At 42.6% G+C, this 22,070-nt stretch overlaps 1 protein-coding gene across 1 annotated transcript in view; it reads left to right on the top strand.

Annotated features, from left to right (window-relative positions):
* Positions 1–21,794, top strand: part of LOC132532872 (zinc finger protein 27-like) — a 66,713-nt gene extending 44,919 nt beyond the window's left edge. The window contains exons 7-11 of the mRNA XM_060172262.1: positions 10,695–10,776; positions 13,032–13,069; positions 17,748–17,877; positions 18,723–18,818; positions 19,638–21,794. Coding sequence (XP_060028245.1) covers positions 10,695–10,776; positions 13,032–13,069; positions 17,748–17,877; positions 18,723–18,818; positions 19,638–20,593 — 1,302 coding nt within the window. The 3' untranslated portion in view covers positions 20,594–21,794. The remainder of the gene's footprint in view (positions 1–10,694; positions 10,777–13,031; positions 13,070–17,747; positions 17,878–18,722; positions 18,819–19,637) is intronic.
* The last annotated feature ends 276 nt before the right edge of the window (positions 21,795–22,070 follow it).

A 22,070-nucleotide genomic window follows, 5' to 3' on the forward strand; every position in this document is an offset into this window, starting at 1 on the left:
GCAGTGTGCACTGGGTTAGTAGGAAGTGCAAGGACCTACACAAGTTTTCCCCTTGGAGCCCAGGACTCCACACCTGCAAGGGAGTTGCTTCACAAGAAGAGAAGCAGGTCTGCATAGGATGGTGGCTACTCTGGGCTTAAGGTAAGGGGAAGATGGACTTTTTCAATGGACAGACATTTCCTATTACGTAAGACAAAAGTCTAGAGTTCCGTTGCACAATGTAGTGTCTAGCAACAATTGTACTGTGCACTTGTTGAGAGGGTCAGTAAAATAGCTCACTTTGTTAGTGTGCTGCTTTTCCATGTGCACAATCCAGGTTTGAGCCTGGCTTCTACTGCACTGAAGGAAGTTTTTATGCTGAAGGCTGTTCTTGTTTGCTCTCATTCTCCATCGCTCCCTCTCTGTAAGAGGAAAATGGCCACCAGGAGCAGCAGTTTCAAAGTGCTGGCACCAATCTCCAACAATAACCCTAGTGACAATGAAAAAAAAAAAACCTAAAATGCAGAAGTAGTATGAATTGAAATGGGGCATAGCAGTAGAAAAATACTGACCAAGAGCTCATGATCCTTAGAAGGCTTCTAGATGTGCTGACTGGTGGAATGAAGGGGTTACAGTGAGAGGTGAGGGGGAAGTCACTTTTAAAAAATATTTATTTTCCCTTTTGTTGCCCTTGTTTTATTGTTGTAGTTGTTATTGATGTCATCATTGTTAGATAAGACAGAGAAATGGAGAGAGGAGGGAAAGATAGAGGGGGAGAGAAAGACACCTGCAGACCCGCTTCACCGCCTGGGAAGCAGCTCCCCTGCAGGTGGGGAGCCGCTGGGGGCTAGAACCAGGATCCTTAGTGCGGATCCATGCACTTGGCGCCACATGTGCTTAACCCACTGTGCTACTGCCCAACTTCTTGGAAGTCACTTTTGAAAACAACCAGTCTTCCTAAAATCTATCTCCATCCCTACCCAGTACTCACGATTTCGTCTAGCAGTAATCTTGTCACAGAGATCTTTACGATTCATCTTTTGGAAGATACTGAACATGATATTCCACACATGTTGTGTTTCATAAGTTGCTAGTAGGTTTACCAGCTCTTCTTTGCGTCTCCTCTGGATTGGGGGAAGTCCCCTTTCCAGAGACTCATTTCTAATGAGATCCAGTAAAGTGTGGAATTCCTTTTTATTGAGTTTGTGTAGATACCATGTCAGGTCAAAGTCACTAGAAACTGGCTCTGCCATCTTACTTCTTCAGCAAAGTCAAACTTAGAAAGGATCCTGAGGATCTAGCAATGTGGAATCTAGAAAATAAAGATGAATTAAAGAATGTAACTATATAGTAGCATCAGTTCTTCCTAATTTGACATAATAGGAAAACTCCTGTGGTCTGCATGGATCTGCCTTTCAATAGTCTTATTAACAGTAAATTAAATGGATCTAAATTTTGGGGCAGTCACTGACAACTGACCTTGATAAAGTTCTGTGAATTGAGATAAACATAGAATATTGTTTATGTCCAAGGGCAATGTTCTTATCTAAAAAAACAACCCAATTCATAAACATTTTGGTTTTGAGATTTGACAGAAATAGAAACTTTTGCGGAGACAGACATCTGTTTCTATTATGTAGTCTTTCTTTTGTAACTGAAAAGTCATACTTAGGGGGAAACGTACTGTGTGTTATGCATATATTCACAAGCAGCCCCAACAGAGCACACAGTAACAGTGTTATGATTTCCCATTGCCATGAAATATATTCATTAAATTCCTAGACAGAATATTGTTTAAATGAGAAGAAGCACTAGTCTTTTACCAGTTTATACTCAAACTTCAAATTAGCCAGTTATATTTTTACTATTTATTTGCTACCAGGGTTACCAGTGGGGCTCAGCACCTGCGTGACAAACCCACAACCCCCTTCAGCACTGCTCCACCATTTGTGAAAGTTCCTTGACTGCAGGTGTGCATGGCATCTTGGACCCAGGACCTTATGCATGGTAATGTGCCAGGCTAGCTTCGCGGGCAGGAGAAAGAGATGACCAAGGACTCATGGCTGAATGGTACGCAGTTCAGTCTTTATTCATGTGGAATGCAGCACAATATAAGCTATCTCTAATCACAATCTTGTCCTTATCTATCCTGAGGCGGAAGAGTCAGGTCCGAAGAGGATGTACATAGGATAGGGGGTGGGGAGAAGGAAAAAGCGGGCAAAACAGTGAGGATTAAACCAATGCCCTGGAGGCAGGGTGGTGCTTAGTTAACAGTGGTTATGTAAATAGAATACAGTGTTAAGCAGGGGGGATTAAACCAATGAAACAGAAGGGGTCTTAGAAGGAGAATTTAGAAGCATACCAACAGTAATGTGTATGTTTTACCTTTTAAAGGGTGTGATAGCCACTTAAAAACATAGGCTGATGCAGGGTACACATTACCATGTATGAAGACTTGGGGTTAAGCTCCAGGTTCCCACCTGCAGCTGTGAAGTTTCAGAAGTGATAGAGCAGTACTGCAGGTGTGTCTCTTCTGCCCTCCCTAACAAATCTGTCAAATCTCTATTCCTATCAAAAGGAAAAAAAAATAATGAAAATGGCCACTGGGGACGGTGGATGCAGAAACCAAGCCCCAGTGATAAACCTGGTGGCAATAAAAATTAGCTTATGTTGGAGTCGGGCGGTAGCGCAGCAGTTTAAGTGCACATGGTGCAAAGCACAAGGACCAGCATAAGGATCCCAGTTCGAGCATCTGGCTCCCCACCTGCAGGGGAGTCGCTTCACAGGTGGTGAAGCAGGTCTGCAGGTGTCTATCTTTCTCTCCTCCCTCTCTGTCTTCTCCCTCTCCATTTCTCTGTCCTATCTAACAATGATGACATCAATAACAACAACAATAACTACAACAATAAAACAAGGGCAACAAAAGGGAATGAGTAAATAAATATTTTCTTAAAAATTAGCTCATGGTGGTCTGGGAGGTGGCACAGTGATGGGGCTTTGGACTCTCAAGCATGAGATCCCGGGTTCAATCCCCGGCAGCGCATGTGCCAGAGTTATGTCTGGTTCTTTCTCTCTCCTCCTATCTTCCTCAAATAAATAAAATCTTTTTTAAAAATTAGCTTATGTCATATGTATTATCCCAAGAAAACTGACAGTAGCAGTAAACAAAGATGTAATTCAAAAGAGCCAAGTTTTAACAAAAATTAACCTTAATTCAGGAGCTCTATAATTCAAAGAAAGCATCACAGCACAGAGGATTGTTAGGATGGAGGTGGAGAGTAGAGCTGTTTCATGAGGAAAATAAGTAGCACTAAAGGTTTATCATTAGTGGTTGTATTTCATTGATACCAGAATTATTGTTGGGGTTCTGCTGTCTGCATGACAAATTCACCATTCCTCATGGCCATTTTTTTTCTTTTTTGATAGTAGAAAGAAACAGAGGGGACAAAGAGGGAGAAAGACACCTGCAGTCCTGCTTCACACTCATGAAGTCCCCCTCCTGTAGATGGGGACTGGGGGTTTGAACCTGGGTCCTTCTGCATAGCAGAAGGTGCTCTCAACCAATTGTAAAATCAGAAGTGAAAGAACAGGTGAAATGCCATTAGCTGGCATTTCTTTTAAGTACCTCTGAAAATTAGGAATTAGGCACAACCCTGTATTAAAAGTTTTTGTTAATTCGAGACACTTGATATACCTAGTTTTAAACTGAAGCAGAACTGCTAGGCATAAAGATTATGTAATAGTTTTTTTTTTTTTTTCCAATGAAGATTACTTCATGACATATAGGTTTTAGGCACGCCACCTTGGATTCAGCATCCTTACCTACCACACTGTTTACCACCAGAGTCTAATTTCCATCTTTTACTTATATTTCACTCTTTACCCAGTTCTACACCCTTTCTTTCTTGTAACCACCATTTTCGTTCTTGTAATTCAAGAGATCGAGGATCTCAATTTAGCATACAGTAGTAAGATTTAAGTTTCACAAAATTTAGCCATTCTTCTAAACTAAGCTCACTCCCTTCTTTCACTTGTCATTTACACCCTCTTTGAGCTTCTTTGTGACTTCAGCCTCACTTGAGCTTTGGTGGGGTTCAACACCTACACTGAGTTCCATATGAAAAGTTACCACTAAAGCTTTGAAGTAACCCAGCTACACATGAGAGGTGGTCAATAACTAGTGACCAATGAGGGGTCTTAGACTGCACCATCTCTAGCATTGCTGGGAATCACTTGGGGAGCTGATAAAAATCTCTTAATAGAAAATGTTCCCATTGCCACTTGTGCTATCGCTAGGCCTACCCCCACGGTATCAGTATATATCCAGCCACTGTGGAGAATGATATTCTTATTTTCTTCATAAGCCATCCTGTCTCACACCTCTGAACTCCCCATCACTTGGAGATTTCAAAGTCCCCAGTTGAATCTTTTTTTTTTTTTTTTTTGCCTCCAGGGTTATTGCTGGAGCTCGGTGCCAGCACCATGAATCCACGGCTCCTGGAGGCTTCCCCCCCCCCCCGCTTTTGTTGCCCTTGTTTTATCGTTGTGGGTAATATTGTATTATTATTGTTGTTATTGTTGTTGGATAGGGTTATTGTTGTTGGATAGGACAGAGAAATGGAGAGAGGAGGGGAAGATGGGGAGAGAAAGATATACACCTGCAGACCTGCTTGACCGCTTGTGAAGCAACCCCCCTGCAGGTGGGGAGCCGGGGGCTAGAACCAGGATCCTTACACCAGTCCTTGTGCTTCACACCATGTACAATTAACTGCTGCGCTACCGCCAGACCCCCACCCCAGCTGAATCTTACATGCACCATAAACACATCTGAAATATTTCAATGACTTGGTAGTTTTTCCTATTTCTGAATTTTTACTTTGTAATCCCAGCAACCAGAAATGCCCACACCTATTAAACTAGAATTTCTGGAAGTCAGACCCAGGAGTTTGGGCTTTGTTACAATTCCTAGATTTTTTGACAAGTAGCCCAAATTGAGAAGAACTGTTTTAGAACACAGCTGAGCATTCCTAGAAGTAGAATTAGTATCTAATTATTGCCTCCAGGGTTATTGCTGGGGCTCAGTGCCTACACCACGTATCCACTGTTCCTGGAGGCCATTTTTCCCATTTTGTTACCCTTATTGTTGTTATTGCTGCCATTGCTATTGTTGGATAGGACAGAAATCGAGAGAGGAGGGGCAGAGAAAGATAGACATCTGCAGATCTGCTTCACTGCCCATGAAATGATCTCCCACAGGTGGGGAGCCGAGGACTTGAACTGGGATCCTCACACCAGTCCTTGGGCTTCACACCATGTGTGCTTAACCCACTGCGCTACTGCCCAGCCTACATATCTGGTTATTTTATTTATTTATTGCCTCCTGAGGGTTATTACTAGGGCTCAGTGCCTGCCCTATGAATCCACTGCTCCTGGAAGCCATTTTTCCCATTTTGTTGCCATTGTTATTGCTGCTGTTGTTGGACAGGACAGAGAAATCAAGAGAGAAGAGGAAGACAGGGAGAGAGTTAGACACTTGCATATCTGCTTCGCTGCTTGTGAAGCAACCCCCCTGCAAGTAGTGAGTCGGGGCTTGAACTGGGATCCCTATGCCAGTCCTTGCACTCGCACTATGTGGTCTTAATGTGCTCTGCTACCTGCCTACGTATTGGGTTATTTTTTAAATGTTACATCTAAGGAACAGGGAGATGGTTCAGTTCCAGAACACCCTGTTTGCATGCATGAGACCTTAATTCCCTGCCCCAGCACCACATGAAAACCATAAAAACATAATAGGTAGAACTCCACGGATAGCAGAGTGGTGCTTGCTTTTATCTCTTTGCCTTTGCTAAACTTCACAACTTCAGGCTGACTTTCTCAGATAAGACAGTAACTGGTGAAACAGTTCACTTATATAGTGCTGTGCTTTGCCATGTGTGCGCTCCATCTTCAAGCCCAGCCCCCACTGTATTGAAGGAAGCTTCTGTTTCATTCTCTACCTTTTGTTTCCGAAGGAAGGGGGAGGGAGGGGAAAAGAAAATAGAAGGAAAGTAAGGAAGAAGAAAGGGAAAGAAGAGAGAGAAGACGGGAGGAAAGAGTGCAGAAAATCATGCGGAAGTGGGACTCCAGCTTGGGGTGTATACATGACAAAGTAGGCCCACTAGCAGGTAAGCTGCTTTGCTGGCTGGTTTCCTCTCAGTCTTCAAATTGGACTGAGGAATTCCTCAGCAGTAAAGCACATGTCTGAGACCCTAAGTTCAGTCTCTGGCACACCATAAACGTAAGATATCCTGTCTAGGGCTGAGGTGACAGCGTAATGGTCATGCAAAAAACTTTCATATCTGAGGCTTCAAGGTTCAATTCCCAATATCACCATAAACCAGAGCTAAGTCGTGCTCTAGGGTCTTTCTTTCCCTTTCTGTATCTCTCTCATTAAAACAAAATGTGCAAAAAGGTACCCTTGCCTATCAACATTTGTACCAACCAGCAAAATGATATCTATGGTAGTGAGGTCACACAGAATAAGAAGTTTTGGATAAAGAAAAACAATAAAAAAGAGACTGGGAGGTGGTGCAGGGGTCACTGATCCTAAGTGGTGCATTGATCCTAAGAACATGAAGTCCTCAGTTTGATCCTTGGCATTGTACTTGGCAAGTACCAGACTAATGTTTTCCCTCTCCCTCTCTTCCCCCCACTAATAATATTTAGCACATTTTAACCCCCCAAAATGGAGAATTTCAGTAGCAAAATAAACAAAATTCCTTTTTAATCAAAAGAAACCAAGTTGGCAAGAAAAATAAACTCACTCACTCTGGTACCAAATCTCCTGGGCCAGTTTCCACAGTCAGCAAACTAAAAAAGTGGGAAGAAAAAGACCTGCTCCCCCAGAAGCTGACCAATGAACTCCTTTCTCTCTTTTGATTGGCTAACGTAGATTCATGATGGTGAGAGGGGGAAAATGATCTCACCTGGAGATTTTGTTAATTCGTCTCCACCCCCTCACAGGATCTGCTGATTACAAGATGGTCTAGACCTACCTAGTTGGAGTTCATAGGCTATCTGATCAAGAACCCTCAAAATGCCCAATATAAGTAATGCCAGAGGAAAAGGATGTCACATATCATCCCAACTTCAGATCACTTTCTATCCTTAAACTGCATGGGATCAGGCAATGCACCTTTCAGATTTCAAATATGCCACCAACACTTGTGGAATGGAAGGAAACTGTATTTGTGCAGGTACTCCTAAATTCTAACCAGTGGGTGCCAATCAGGGAGCATAATTGAAATCATATGGAATATTTAATGACCTGCCAATGTCCATGTCCAGCAAAGAAGAAATCAATTTTGATCCATACTCCCAATGGGAGAGAAGTGACAGGAGGAAGAGGATAAGAGAGCTCTGAATTCCAGCTCTATCAGGACCCAGAGAAAGGAAGGGAAAGGGAGAGACATTTGGAAGAAGTAATAGAGTTATGTGTGGCTTGGAGGGGAAGAGAGGATGGAACCTGGAAGAAAAAAGGGGGCAATTATGTACAAATGTAGACAGATAGTTGTAAAGATGACAGTTAACCCATGTCTACAACCTTGGGAGAACTTGGGGTGGACTGCAATGGAAGAATTGGGGATTCAACTCTGGTGGTGTGAACGGTGTGGAATTATACCCCTGTTGACATATAATTTTTGTAAATAAATATTAAATCACTAGTGAAATTTAAAAAATAACCATTATGCTATCTACCTTTTCCCAATAGTATTCGTTTCTTTTTAATTACCACCAGGGTTATCACTGAGGCTCGTAGCTGGGCACTATAAATCACTGCTCCGAGCTTATTTTTCCTCCCCCCTCATTCATCATGTGCACATATCCACACATTGCCTGAGACTTGGCTGTGATTCTTACTAGAAGTATTGGGCTGTTGAAAAAGTTATGATACATTTTTGCAAAGGAAAACAAAAATACGTCATGACTTTTCTGACAATCCAGTAGATCTCAGCAGTGAGGAATGTGAGATGATATATCAAAATGTATGCTTTATTTGGCTTCGAGTATGACAACTTGAAGATGTATCAGTGTCTACTCAGTGTCTCAGAGATCCATACAGGGCTGAGCCTGCTTTGCTGAGATGAGTCATCGACCCATGAGTACACTCGGTACTGTTTTTTTAAATATTTATTTATTCCCTTTTGTTACCCTTGTTTTACTGTTGTAGTTATTACTGTTGTCGTTGTTGGATAGGACAGAAATGGAGAGAGGAGGGGAAGACAGAGAGAGGGAGAGAAAGACACCTGCAGACCTGCTTCACCACTTGTGAAGCGACTCCCCTGCAGGTGGGGAGCCTGGATCCTTAGGATCCTTGCGCTTTGCGCCATGTGCGCTTAATCCGCTGGCTCCCTTGGTACTGGTTTTTATCCCATCTCTACCTGTCAAGTAAACTACCTGCAGTCCTGTTCATGTCTCAAGTATGCTTCGGGGGTGAAGTCCCTGTTCTTGTCATTTAAAAAATCTTTTTTTTGTTTATAAAAAACATGTTCGTCTTCAATTTAAAGAAATATCAGTGTTTATTCATATGTGTGTGCCTTTTTTTTTACAAATTTATTTTCTACCAGATCACTGTTCAGTTCTGGTTGAGAACTGAACCTGGAACCTTGTAGCTTCAGGAATAATAAAATACTCTCTTGCATAACCATTATGCTATATCCCCAAGTCTTGCCTGCGCTAAGAACTCCGCCCCGCCCCTAGGGCCCCGCCCCTAGGGCCCCGCCCCTAGGGCCCCGCCCCTAGGGCCCCGCCCCTAGGGCCCCGCCCCTAGGGCCCCGCCCCTAGGGCCCCGCCCCTAGGGCCCCGCCCCTAGGGCCCCGCCCCTAGGGCCCCGCCCCTAGGGCCCCGCCCCTAGGGCCCCGCCCCTAGGGCCCCGCCCCTAGGGCCCCGCCCCTAGGGCCCCGCCCCTAGGGCCCCGCCCCTAGGGTCCCGCCCCCCGGTGAAGCCTGGCAGCTGCACCTATCGGGTCTGAGGCTCTGGAGAAACACAAGTGCCAAAGGCCGCTTTCCAGCCTGAGTGGACCCAGAAAGAGTTTTCCCTTGCTGGACAAAGCGCCTCCTACGGCATGGCCGCACGTAACACGTGTTAATATATACACATCCATCTCATTTCACGGCCCGCAGTGTTGGGGACGAGAGGTCTGCGCTACTGAGAAGCTAAAACCAACATCGGTGCTTAGCCAAGCAGGAAGACTTGCTTCTCTGCGAAGGTGACGCAAACCGCTGGCCCCGCCTCCGCGCGGCAGGAGCGTAAACGTGGCTGCGGGGCGGCGGCTGTCGGGGGCGTGGCCATCATGCTCCTCTTCAGGCCCAGAATCCTGTTCTCCCGACGCGCGCCGCCTGGCTGCGGGCGGCCTGAGAGTCGCGACTGAGTCTGCGCACTGACCACCACCGTCGGGTTGGGAAAAGCCGCTTCCGCGTGGCGGTCAGTCTCACGGATTCGGGCTTTGGGAAGGTCAGTGTAGGATGGGGACACACCACGGTAGCCCGACTGGGTCAGTCCTGGGCGTCTTCAAGGTTTCAGAGCATGCGGAAGGATTAGTCACTGGATGTCTGAGTCCAGAGGTGGGAGTGCGTGTGTCTGCCGTCTGTGTATGTCTGTATCATTGGACTTCTTGAGTTCAGAGGTGAGGGAGAGAAAGATAACGGGAAGAGGTTTGTGGGAATCACTGGCAGTGTGTTGTGAAGAGGCTGGGTTGGGAATGTGTGGGGCTCAATAAATGACTCTCGATTCTTTCATTTGATGGCATGCGAGGAGGTCAGCTGTAATTCAGGAGACACGGGGCCAGGAGGGGTCCTTCCTAGACATTGATTTGAACAGCTTTAGGCCTCAGTGAGTGGAAGTTTGAGGGAATCAATAGTTGGAGGGTCTCTGTTCTGTGGGCAATAATTTAGTTGCTGAACCTGGTGATTGTGGAAACATCGAGATTCAGTGATGAAGGGGTGAGTGAGCGTCGTTGTTTGGATACGTGTTAGTGATGATTGAGGCTTCCTTCAGATCAGTGGTGGAAGAGGGCAGCATATGAGGATACTTATTGAACGTTTTGCAAATCAGGAAATGGGAAACGGTGGAAATTGTCAGTTGTGGGGGAGAGATAGGACTGTGATGGTCAATGACTGATCCCCATCATTGGTAATCAGTGTGACTTATTGATTGGAAAGCGTTGTAATTCACTGTTTTGCTATCAGAATGGATCAGTGAAATTTGCTGTCACTATGGTGTTTGACCATAATTATACCTATGGGCTGTTATATACATGGAACTGTGAGAGTTCTGTATTATTTGCACCACCATATAATGAGGACGTTTCAGGGACTTGGTGTTGAGGTGAAATTCAGAAGCTGAAGATAGGAGAATTAAGGATTTGGGGGCTGTAAGGTATATTCAGTTCACCAATGTGGCACTCTCCAGATGAAGAGTCACCAGTGGGTTCAGGCCAGCTTTGAAACTTTTTTTGAAACATCCCTTCCTTTTAAAAAAGATTTCCCCCTCCGCATCGATAATAGTGGTTTTAAGAAAATCAAGTGTTAAACTTTAATATAGTTACTCACTAAAGATGTGGTTTTTGATTTTTCTTACCAAGGATCTAATGTATATTTCTTCTAAGGTTCTCTTTAAGGTTTTTTCTGACCAAAATAATAACATGCCCTTCTGTGACCATATGCCAATAGTGAACCTGCTTCCTGGAAATCTATTCTGACTCCATGGAAACTATGGTGTATATGACCTTGCCTGTGGTTAGAAAACAGAGTTTAATGAGTAAGTATCTAAACTGATATTGTAAAGAAATTGAAGGAGCATACTGGGAGCATTTAGAAATATAGAATACTTTTTTTTTTTTTTGCTCCCAGGGTTATCACTGAGGCTAGGTACCTGCACTACTGATCCACTACTGGTGGCCATTTTTTCCATTTTGTTGTTGGATAGGACAGAGGGAAATTGAGGAGGGGAAGACAGAGGGGGAGAGAAAGACACCTGTATGTAGACCTACCTGCTTCACTGTGAAGCAACACCCCCCACCCTCCAGGTGGGGAGCCAGGGGCTCAAATTGAGATCCTTGCTCAGGTCCTAATGCTTTGCTTCGCAGCATCTGAGCTTAACCCAGTGCGCCACCACCTGGTCCCAATATAGAATACTTTTATATGGGCTCAACTCAAATATATTCTCATACCTTTATCTAGTCATCTGTGGAAGGGCATTTTGGTTGCTTACAGGTTTTTGCTATTGTGAATAAAGCTGCTTTAAACATGGGAGTACATATATGCCTTTGGGTCAATTCTGTTCTATCTTTTTGGTATTATAGTAACTAAAACATGATTTCTCATGCAGATGTGGTCAGGGTTTAAACAAATGGGGAGTTTATTAACATTGCAGTCATAGTTACCGCAAAATAGGCAATGGGCAAAGATCAGCTAGTCATGATTGGCTGGAGAGCCATGAGTCTTTTTCTTTTTTTGGGGGGGGAGGGGATGATTTTATTTAAACAAAATTCTTTTTTTTTTTAATTTACTTTTTATTTAAGAAAGGATAAATTAACAAAACCATAGGGTAGGAGGGGTACAACTGCACAATTCCCACATTGTTGTGGTTATTGATGTTGTTGTCGTTGGCTAGGACAGAGAGAAATGGAGAGAGGAGGGGAAGACAGGGGGAGGAAAGACAGACACCTATAGACCTGCTTCACCGCTCCTGAAGTGACTCCCCCGCAGGTGGGGATGGGGGCTAGAACCGGGATCCTTACGTAGGTCCTTGCGCTTTGCGCCACGTGCGCTTAACCCGCTGGGCCACCGCTCAACTCCTTTTTTTTTTTTTTTTTTTAATTTTTTAACTTTTTAATATTTATCTTCCCTTTTGTTGCCCTTTTTTTTTTTGTAGTTATTGACGTCATTGTTAGGACAGAGAGAAATGGAGTGAGGAAGGGAAGACGGGGAGAGAAAGATAGATACCTGCAGACCTGCTTCACTGCCTGTGAAGTGACTCCCCTGCAGGTGGAGAGCAGGTGGCCGGAACCGGGATCCTTATGCCGGTCCTTGCCCTTTGTGCCACGTGCTGTTAACCCGCTGAGCTACTGCCCAACTCCCTAATTTTTTAAATTCTTTATTTATTGGATAAAGACAGCCAGAAATCAAGAGGGAAGGGAATGACAGAGAGGGAGAGAAACAGAGGGACACCTGCAGACCTGCTTTACCACTCGCAAAGCTTTCCCTCTGCAGGTGAGAAGTGGGGCTTGAACCCTGGTCCTTGCACATTGTAACGTGTGCTCAACCAGGTGCACCACCACTCTATCTTGATTAATTTTATCAGCTTACAAACTTAGCTGGCTTGTGGTGGTACCTGGATTGAAGTCATAGTACTTTTATTTATTTTATTTATTTTCTATGTGCAGTTACATGATTTTATTCCTATAAATCATAAATATATCTTAAACTTAGTTACAATTTTGACACTTGGCATGGTACTTTTAACCTCATGAGTTTTATTAGAGCTAGTTACAACAATGACGATAGCTCATGTAGCTGGGCATGTGCCTTATTATACTCAGCTATTGGTGGCGCTGGGGATCAAGTCTGTGACTTTTTGCATGCAAACCTGGTACTCCCCCATGTTACCATTTTCCCAGCCCCTGCTTGATTTTAATCAATTTTCAGTTCCTCCTTGATGATAGCTTTTACTTCCTTGAGGGTCTGTTTTATGCATCTATATTTTGAGTTGAATGGCTTATCTTCCCCCTCCCAGAATGCCTTAAAAAACAAGGTTTTAGTCAACCAGGGTGACACTATATCTAAAATGCAGGACTGGGAAGCATGAGATCCTGCCTTTAATCCTGGACATTATAGGATCCTCTGGTTCTCTCTCCTCTCTGTCTCTCAATAATAAACATTTTTTAATCTTAAAGATAAAATGCAATTTTTTGTATAGAAACTATACAGAGAATTTGCAAGTCCCATGACAAGCATGGTCTCTCACTGCTCTGTTTTTTCCACTCCCCAGCCCCCAGTCTTTTATCTTCACAGGTCTAAGATCTTTTTCCAAGAAAATGACTGCATACCAGGTAAGTGTGGTGTTAAGTAACCTATTTTCCCTTCATGGGGAAACTCTTCAAGAAAAAAAACACATGCATTTCAGGCCTATATACTTTGTCACAGGCAGGGTTCTCAGGAAAATAGACTCAGATGAAGATATGCACACAGGAAGTTTATTAGGGAGACTCAACACTTGCAAGGCAGAGAAGGAAACAGGATTGGACATGTTGTTGAACAGAAGTGTCAGCTGATCTTGTCAGTTGCTTTGAAGCTAGAACAGTCTTCAGTGTTGTCCCAAATGGAACCAGAGGGCTTTGTATTCTGAAGTCAGGTCGTCACTATTTATAGACTGCACAAAGGAGGAATCATAACCTTGTTAATAAGTAAGACGCTTCCTGCCATCAGGGGAGGTTCTCAATAATGTCTCAAGTCTTTTTATGCCTGAGGTACCAGAGGTCCCAGGTTCAGTCCCCAGCCCACCATGAGCCAGGGTTGAACTATGCTCTGGCATGAAAATAAAGTCTCATGTCTGTTGTAGTAGTCAACCTTCTACAAGTAGCTGAGAGACATGCCTGATCCTAAAGGAGATTTGAGTGAAATTTCACAGCTAATCTGTACATAGATATGCAAAGACAAGATACGTATTATACATACTACTCTACCTTTTTGTTTCAGTTAAAATATCTTAGAGAGGTATTATATTTATACTTTGCCATTTTATTTAATCTTTTAAACTTATTTTTTAAATCTTTTGTCTGTTTTCCTTTGTCAGAGCACACACAAAACACTGCCATTTGGGGTGTTCTGTTTGATTTTCTTTTTTATTTATATTTTCTTTTATATTTGTTGATATAGACTGAGAAATTTAGAGGGAAAGGGAAGATAGGGAGAGAGAGCATCACCTGCAGACATACTTAACCAATCAGAAGCTTCTCCCATGCAGGTCAGAGCTGGGGGCTTGAACCCTTGTCACAGGCTGGCTTCTCAGGAAAACAGACTCAGACAGTTCTTGTGCGCAGTGATGTGTGTACTCTACTGGACAACCCACTGCCAAGCTCTGCATTTCTTATTTTTAAAAGGTTAACACATGAAAGGGAAAAACCAGAATATTACTCTGGCATATGTGATACTGGTATTAAATCGGGGATTTTATACTTGCAAGTCTGGTACTCTAGATACTTTGCCACCTCCCAGGCTGGCCTTAGTTTTTAATTTTAAAAAATTAAGATTTGTTAGAAACCAGGACACCTCTCTGATGTATGTATACAATTCAGTGGATGAGATCTGGGAGTTCAGGCAAGCAAGCCTTGTGCTCGAACCCACTGAGCCACCTCCCTAGTCACCATCTGTCTTGTTTTTATGTTGTTCTGGGTCATTACACATGCATGACATGCACTCCACTGCTGAGCTACCGCTCCAGCTTTTTTTTTTTTTTTTTAATTCACTAGACACACAGTGGGTAGATACATCAGTGAGGGTATCTGATGACATCTCCCGTGTACTTGGTCTTTGTGTAGTTTCAAGAGTGCCATGTGCCTGTACCCGTGGACAACACCCCCCCCCCCAATTCTGCTTCTGGTCCTGCCTTCAGATCATCTGCCTGGGTTACTACATCCTTTGGAAGGTCTGGGATTCTTCAAATAGGCCAAAAGCTTCCTGAGAGTGGAGTGCAGGTCTGGACTGCTCTTACCCACTCTCATCTCTATGAGGATTTGTCAGTGTTTCTCTCCTCTTTTCACTCTAAGAGGCTGGAGGCGGGGGAGGCCAGTGCCCTTGGCACTTTGCAGTGTGCAGTGCACCACACTAACACCAAGGACACACAGTCTGGGGCCCCCTACTCTTTCTTTTCTGTTATTAGTGATTTAATAGTGAATAATAAGATTGTAAGATAATAGGCCTACAGTTCCCACAACCAGAGTTCTATGTCCTATCCCCTCCTTTGGAAGCTTACTTATTCTTTCTCTCTGTGATATGGACCAGAATTCTTTATGGTGTGCAGAAGGTAGAAGGTCTGGCTTCTGTAATTACTTCTCCATTGAACATGGACATTCCTTCTTCTCCTCTTCCTCCTTTTTTCTTGTTAGAAATGTTTTTTTTTTTTTCTTTTTCTTTTCCTCCTCCAGGGTTATTGCTGGGCTCGGTGCCTGCACCCTGAATCCACCGCTCCTGGAGGCCATTTTTTTCCCCCTTTTGTTGCCCTTGTTGACGCAATTCGTTGTTGGATAGGACAGAGAGAAATGGAGAGAGGAGGGGAAGACAGAGAGGAGGAGAGAAAGATAGACACCTGCAGACCTGCTTCACCGCCTGTGAAGCGACTCCCCTGCAGGTGGGGAGCCGGGGGCTCGAACCGGGATCCTTACCTCGGTCCCTGCGCTTTGCGCCACATGCGCTTAACCCACTGTGCCACCGCCCGACCCCCGTTAGAAATGTTTTTTTCCTTTCATAAAGTCCTCTTCTAGATAATGCAGTTGTATACCAGATGTGGTTTAAAGACCCTAAGGGGCTGGATGGTGTTGCACTTGACCACAGATGTTTTGCAGTGTGCAAGGACCCAGGTTTGAGCCCTTGTCCCTACCTACAGGGGGAAAGCTTTGGAAGTGGTGAAGCAGTGTCTCTCTTTATTTCCCCATCCCTCTCAATTTCTACCTGTCTCTATCCAATAAATAAATAAATATTTTAAAGACTATACATATTCACTCATTAAATGTCATAATAACTAAGAGACATGTGTAATTTTATTTCCATTGAATTGATGCAAAAAACTGAGGCACAGAGAAGTTAAATCTTTCAAGGTCAAGACTCAGATAGGTAGTTTAAACCACAGTGTAAGCTTCTTTCTTTGCCTCCAGGGTTATCGCTGGGGCTCAGTGCCTGCACTATGAACCCACTGCTTCTAGAGGCTATTTTTTTCCTTTTGTTGCCCTTGTTGTTTATTGTTGTTATTGCTGTCGTGGTTGGATAGGACAGAGAGAAATTGAAAGAGGAGAGGAAGATAGAGAGGGGAAGAGAAAGACACCTGCAGACCTGCTTCACTGCCTGTGAGGTGAACCCTCAGAAGGTGGGGGTTGTAGAGGAGGGGTGTCTTACCAGGATCCTTATGCGGGTCCTTGGACTTCGCCACGTGCACGTCACCCTCTGTGCCTGCGCCAGCGACTCCCCCCGTTGTACTCTGTTTAACCTCTGTCAGTCACTTAAAGTTAGAGTGGAATCCACAAGGCTATACACAGGTTTAATAATTCACTGAAAATTAAACTCATAGTTATTTACTAGGGCAATAAGATACAGGCTAGGAATAGTGGGTATAGAAAAGACTTTTCATGCCTTGCCTCTTCCTTACTCATAATTGGGTGCAGGATCTGCTCCATTTAGTGTTCCTACTCCCCATGTTTCTGCCCTTGTAAGTTATTATGGTCTTCTCCATTCCCTCCAGATTACTGACAGTTTTTCTTTTATATATTCACTTTCAAAGTTTTTTTTTTTTTTAATTACTGTTAAGAAATGTTGCCTTTTAAATCCAGTTAGCATTCTCTGCCTCTTTGGAACATGTATATAAAATTATAATTCCATGTAGTTAATTTAATGACTGAGATGGTTGAATTGATAACTGTCGACATCTTTTCAATTTTTCGGATCCTTAGTTTCTTTAACTTATTTCATTTCATTCATTTATTACTGGATAGAGACAGAGAAATTGAGAAGAGAGGAGGAGGTAGAGAAGGAAAGAGACAGAGAGACACCAGCAACCCTGCTTCACCACTTGGGTGGGTACCAGGGACTTGAACCTGGGTCCTTACACACTATAATGTGTGCATTTAACCAGGTGTGCCACCACCTCACCGCTGATCCTCAATTTCTGTGTTTTTTTTTGTGCTTGTGTGGATGAATATTTCTAAGAATTCTACTTACTTCAGGTACATTTCTTTACATTTGATATTAGTATTTAGGAATATAACATATAACCTGACTTTTTCAGATAGACAGAGAAGTGGAAAACACCATAGTACCAAATGTTCCAATGCTGTGGGGGCTAGGCTTGAACCTGGATTACGTAAATGACAGAGCTGGCACACAATCTAAAGGAGCTACCTTACTGCCCATCTGTTGTCTTGAAGTCCATCATCTTATCACAGACCTCTGTACCCTGTCCTGTTATATATAAAAAATATATATTTATAATAAAAATAAAAATATATAATGTATATAATAAAATATATATAATATAAAAACCAGTGTTTTGCCATCACGCCTTTGTTCATGCTACCCTCTGCAGAGAAACCTTGGATCAAGAAAGCCTTTCTCTCTGAAACCTCACTAGACTGTGAGATGTTCAGTGGATCATTCACTTCTCTGTATGCCGTGCCCTAGTTGTCTTACCACCACAGTTCTTAGAGTACTTTTTTATTGATGGCTTTTACACAGTGATCTCTGTGCCAGGGTGTGAACTCCTTGATGCCAGGAACCATCATGATCATATCTCTAGTAACCATCATGGGGTCAGGGACATAGTAGATCTTTAGTCAGTGTTGGCAGACTCCGAGTATACAAGGGTTTCCAGTATTTCTACCTTACCTAGCCCAAAGCCAGGAATATAAAAAGCATCCTAGATAGGTAAATGCATGATAAGCTCTGGTTTATACACACAAGAAATCAGTACCACTCACCCTGCCTTCATTTTGACCACCTGGTTGAATGGCATGTCATCTTCAGCAGAGACCTGTGTCATTCAAGGATGTGGTAGTGTATTTCACTCAAGAGGAATGGCACAGGCTGAATCCTACTCAGAGGGCCCTATACCGGGATGTGATGCTGGAGACCTATAGCAACCTCATCTCAGTGGGTAAGGACCACTTCCCTGCTCAATCTAGAATATGCTTACATGACCACCTTTCCTCTCAGTTGCTAAAATTTATGAACTCCCTAGAGCTTCTGAAGTAGCTTGCTATTTGTCAAACACTTCTAGCTACTGTTAAAACACTTAGTTCATCTTCAAAATACCTTTATGGGATAGGTACACAGTACCTTACCACTTTGGAAACCTAGACAGAGAAGTGAAACAACTTGACCAGTGTTACCCAGTACATAGCAGAGCCATGGTAGGATTTAAACTCCAGTCTGCATTTTTGTGCTTCTTGAGTTTTTTTTGTTGTTTTGAGACTGGGTGATCCTAAATTATTCACTACCAGAGCACTACTTAGTTCTGGTTTATGGCAGTGTGGAAGAGTGACCCCAGAATCTCAGGTTGAAAGTGATTTTGAATAACCATACTATCATCTCTGCCCTATTGTGTTGCTTTTTTTTCCTTTTGCCTCGAGGGTTATTGCTGGTGCTTGGTGCCTTCACCACAAATTCACTGCTCCTGGAGGCCATTTTTTCCCCCCCATTTTGTTGCCCTTGCTGTTGTTGTATTCTTACTACTGTTGTTGGATAGCACGGAAAGAAATCAGGAGAGCGGGGAGAGAAAGATAGACACCTGCAGACGTGCTTAGCTGCCCATGAAGCGCGACCTCCGTGCAGGTGGGGAGCCATGGGTTTGTTCAAACCAGGATCCTTAGGTTGTTCCTTGCACTTTGCGCCATGTGTGCTTGACCCACTGCACTACAGTCCAGTCCCCAGTGTTATGCCTGCTGAGTGCTTCTAGAACCCAGAGTTCAACTCAAGGCCTGAATTGTTTCCCTGGAACAGGTTATAAAGGCATCAAACCATATGTGATCCTCAGACTGGAGCAGGAAGAAGCACCGTGGATTTGTGAGGCAGTGTGCTCTGGCTGCCACTGCCAGGGTAAGTATGATGAACTTACCAATAACACCAGGAACTATGGGGGACTAACAGGTCTGAAAATAAGAGATTTGCAAGCACCTGGACACATTCTCTACAAACTTCAGCCATTGGTGACTCTTCAACTTTCATGAATCCTAGCTCCCTTTTCCAGGTGTTCCTCTTCCCTCTTTTAAATCTTTCCTCTCCCTGTGTGCTTGTTCTTTCTCCTTCCTCCATCACCCCCAGCCCCATACTTACTCTTTATCTTGAAAATATAGGTGTAGTTTCTCTTTCACATTCAGTCAATTTAACAATTAAGCTCCTATGATTCCTCCATCCTTGTCAATCCCTTCTTATTCTCTCATCTTAACACTTTGTAGGTGAAATGCTTCAAACCTGCTTGCCCTACCCACAGTCTCACTTTTCAGCTTTCCCTTAGTCCCTTAGTCATCCCTTAGTTCTTTAATTTCTATCACAGAGGAGGAAGCAGTTAACTCCATGTGAGATAGCGCAGTTGGGTAAAAGATAACTAAACTTAGCTGTTTTTTTTAAATTTCTTCATTGGGGAATTAATGGTTTACAGTTGACAGTAAAATATAACAGTTTGTAAAAACTTAGCTATTTTTAACTACTTCTCTTTAATATTAAGAATGACTGTCCTGCTGCTATCAGCTCTTTAAAATATTCCAACAATACCTGTTCTGCTCTGAGTGTTAGTTGGTTCATGTTCTTTATTGCTTTTACTGTGTACCCTTTAAATTTCGAAGACACTTCTCAAGTAGTTTTATTCCAGATCATAGTAACAGAAATATTCATAAAGGTTCACTCTACTTTCTCTAGAAAACGTGTGGCAAATTAATATCAAGAGGAAAAGACAGCAAGATGTGCTTTTGAGGCAAAATGTATTCACCAGCAAGAAAGCACTGCCCAAGGAAAGAAGACACAAATGCCATAAGTTTGGGAGGAAACCACTTCTGACCACTAATCTTTTTCCTTCAGTTCAAACCCCCACCAACTGGGGCTCTTGTGGGAAGTTTGTTAACCATAATTTAGCCTTGACTGGTTTGAAGAGAAACTATTCAAAAAAAAGAGATGAGTTTGTTGGATATTTGAAGTTGTTGCAGCATCCAAACCATGATCAAAAACCTAATGGAGGAAAGTTATGGGAATGTAGTCACTGTGAGAAAGTTTTTGGCCATAACTCAGAACTTAAATATAAAACAGCAGTAGCCAGTTCTCCTGTGTACAAACGTAAGAGAGTTCCGCCTACAAAGAAACCCCATGTCTGTAGCGAGTGTGGAAAAGCGTTTTGCTACAAGTCTGAATTCATTAGACATCAGAGAAGTCACAATGGGGAGAAGCCATATGGATGCACTGACTGTGGGAAAGCATTCTCACATAAATCAACGCTTATTAAACACCAGAGAATTCACACTGGGGTTAGACCCTTTGAGTGCTTTTTTTGTGGAAAAGCCTTCACCCAGAAGTCACACCGCAGAGAACATCAAAGAACCCATACAGGAGAGAGACCCTTTGTATGCAATGAATGTGGAAAGTCATTTGCTGAAAAATCATACCTTAATGTACATCAGAAAAGACACACAGGTGAGAAACCCTATCATTGTAAAGAATGTGGAAAATCCTTCAGTCAAAAGTCATGCCTCAATAAACACTGGCGAATACATACAAGAGAAAAACCCTATGAGTGCAAGGAATGTGGCAAAGCTTTCAACCAGAAGTCCACCCTCAGTAGACATCAGGAAATTCATGCTAGGAAGAATACCTATAGAAATTAAAACATTATAATGGAAAAAACTTGAACAAGTTACCCAGCTTCATGGTATAGTCATTGTATATGTGCTTCAATTGTGATATAAAGGAACGGCAGAAGGATCCTGGTTTGAGCTCTCGGTTCCCCACCTGCAGGGGAGTGCTGAAGCAGGTCCGTAAGTGTCTTTCTGTGTTCCCCTCCTCTCTCCAATTCTCTCTGTCCTATACAACAATGGCAACAATAATAACTACAACAAGGGCAACAAAGGGGAATAAAAAAGAAACTGTTAATCTATTATACTAACTATATTTTCTCCACCTCTTTGTGGCAACTATGACATTTGTTAATAGACTCTTTCCTGAATAGGAATACAGTGGCCTAACATCTTTTGTTAAGCCAGCCCCACTTTATTAAACGTAGATAATTTTTAAAGGCATTTACTTTCCCTTTATATAAGATGTGTGAATTAAAATTAAATACATAGTAAATTATTTATTTTAAATAATACTGAATACTAAGCAAATAAATTATAAATTATTTTGCCCTTATCAATGTTGGGAGGACAAAGTAATTTAACAATTAATTATTTGACAGAATATGGCCCTGGTATTGTACACTATTCCTATTTTTTTTCCTGGATTAAAATTTTTATAGCAAATTAGCAGAAGATATACTCTATGAATCTTATAATCCAGAAATGTTTCTTTTTTAAATTTTATTATCTTTATTTATTGATTAGACAGCCAGAAATTGAGAGGGCAGGGGGAGATAGAAAGAGAGAGACACCTGCAGCACTGCTTCATTACTTATGAAGTTTGCCCCCAGAAGGTAGGGACTGGAGGCTCAAACCTGGGTCCCTGCGCGCTGTAATGTGAACGTTGAACCAGGTGTGTCGCCGACAGCCAGTCCCAATTCAGAAATGTTTCAAGCAGAAGCCAATGACAGGAGTTTGTTTTTTTTCTAATTTGTATAACAAAATCCACTTCTCTGTACATTTCCCTTTGAATGTTCTGGACTCTGAATTCCTAGTTTTGTTTGTTTTTCAACATTCCAAACCTTTAGGAGTGAGGATGGGGACTGCTTCCTTGAGCTGTCATATCATTAAAAAAAAAAAAAAAAAAAGATTACATTGGTCAAGATTTGTCTCCTTGTAAGAATGAATGTTCTGAAATGGAAAGGAAATATCGTTACAAATAACATGATTAAAAGGATCATAAAGTAAACTATGCAACTTCTAGAACATTTTTTATCATCTCTGGTGCTCTGCTGGTCTAGGATGACTTTTTCAGCTAGAGACATAGGGAGAGAAAGAGTCAGGAGATTAGAGACCACAATACCAAAGTTACCTTCAGTGTGTGGATTAGGCTTAAACCTGGATTATGCACATGGGAATGAACTGAGTTATTTTCTTAGCCCTAAAATAGCATATTATTTAAATGTAGGACACTGATTTTTTATCAAAACATAAATTGTGAACATTGCCATAAGCAGTAGAAAATTTA

This window comes from Erinaceus europaeus, chromosome 2 (genome assembly GCF_950295315.1).
Source record: "Erinaceus europaeus chromosome 2, mEriEur2.1, whole genome shotgun sequence".
NCBI lineage: Eukaryota > Metazoa > Chordata > Mammalia > Eulipotyphla > Erinaceidae > Erinaceus > Erinaceus europaeus.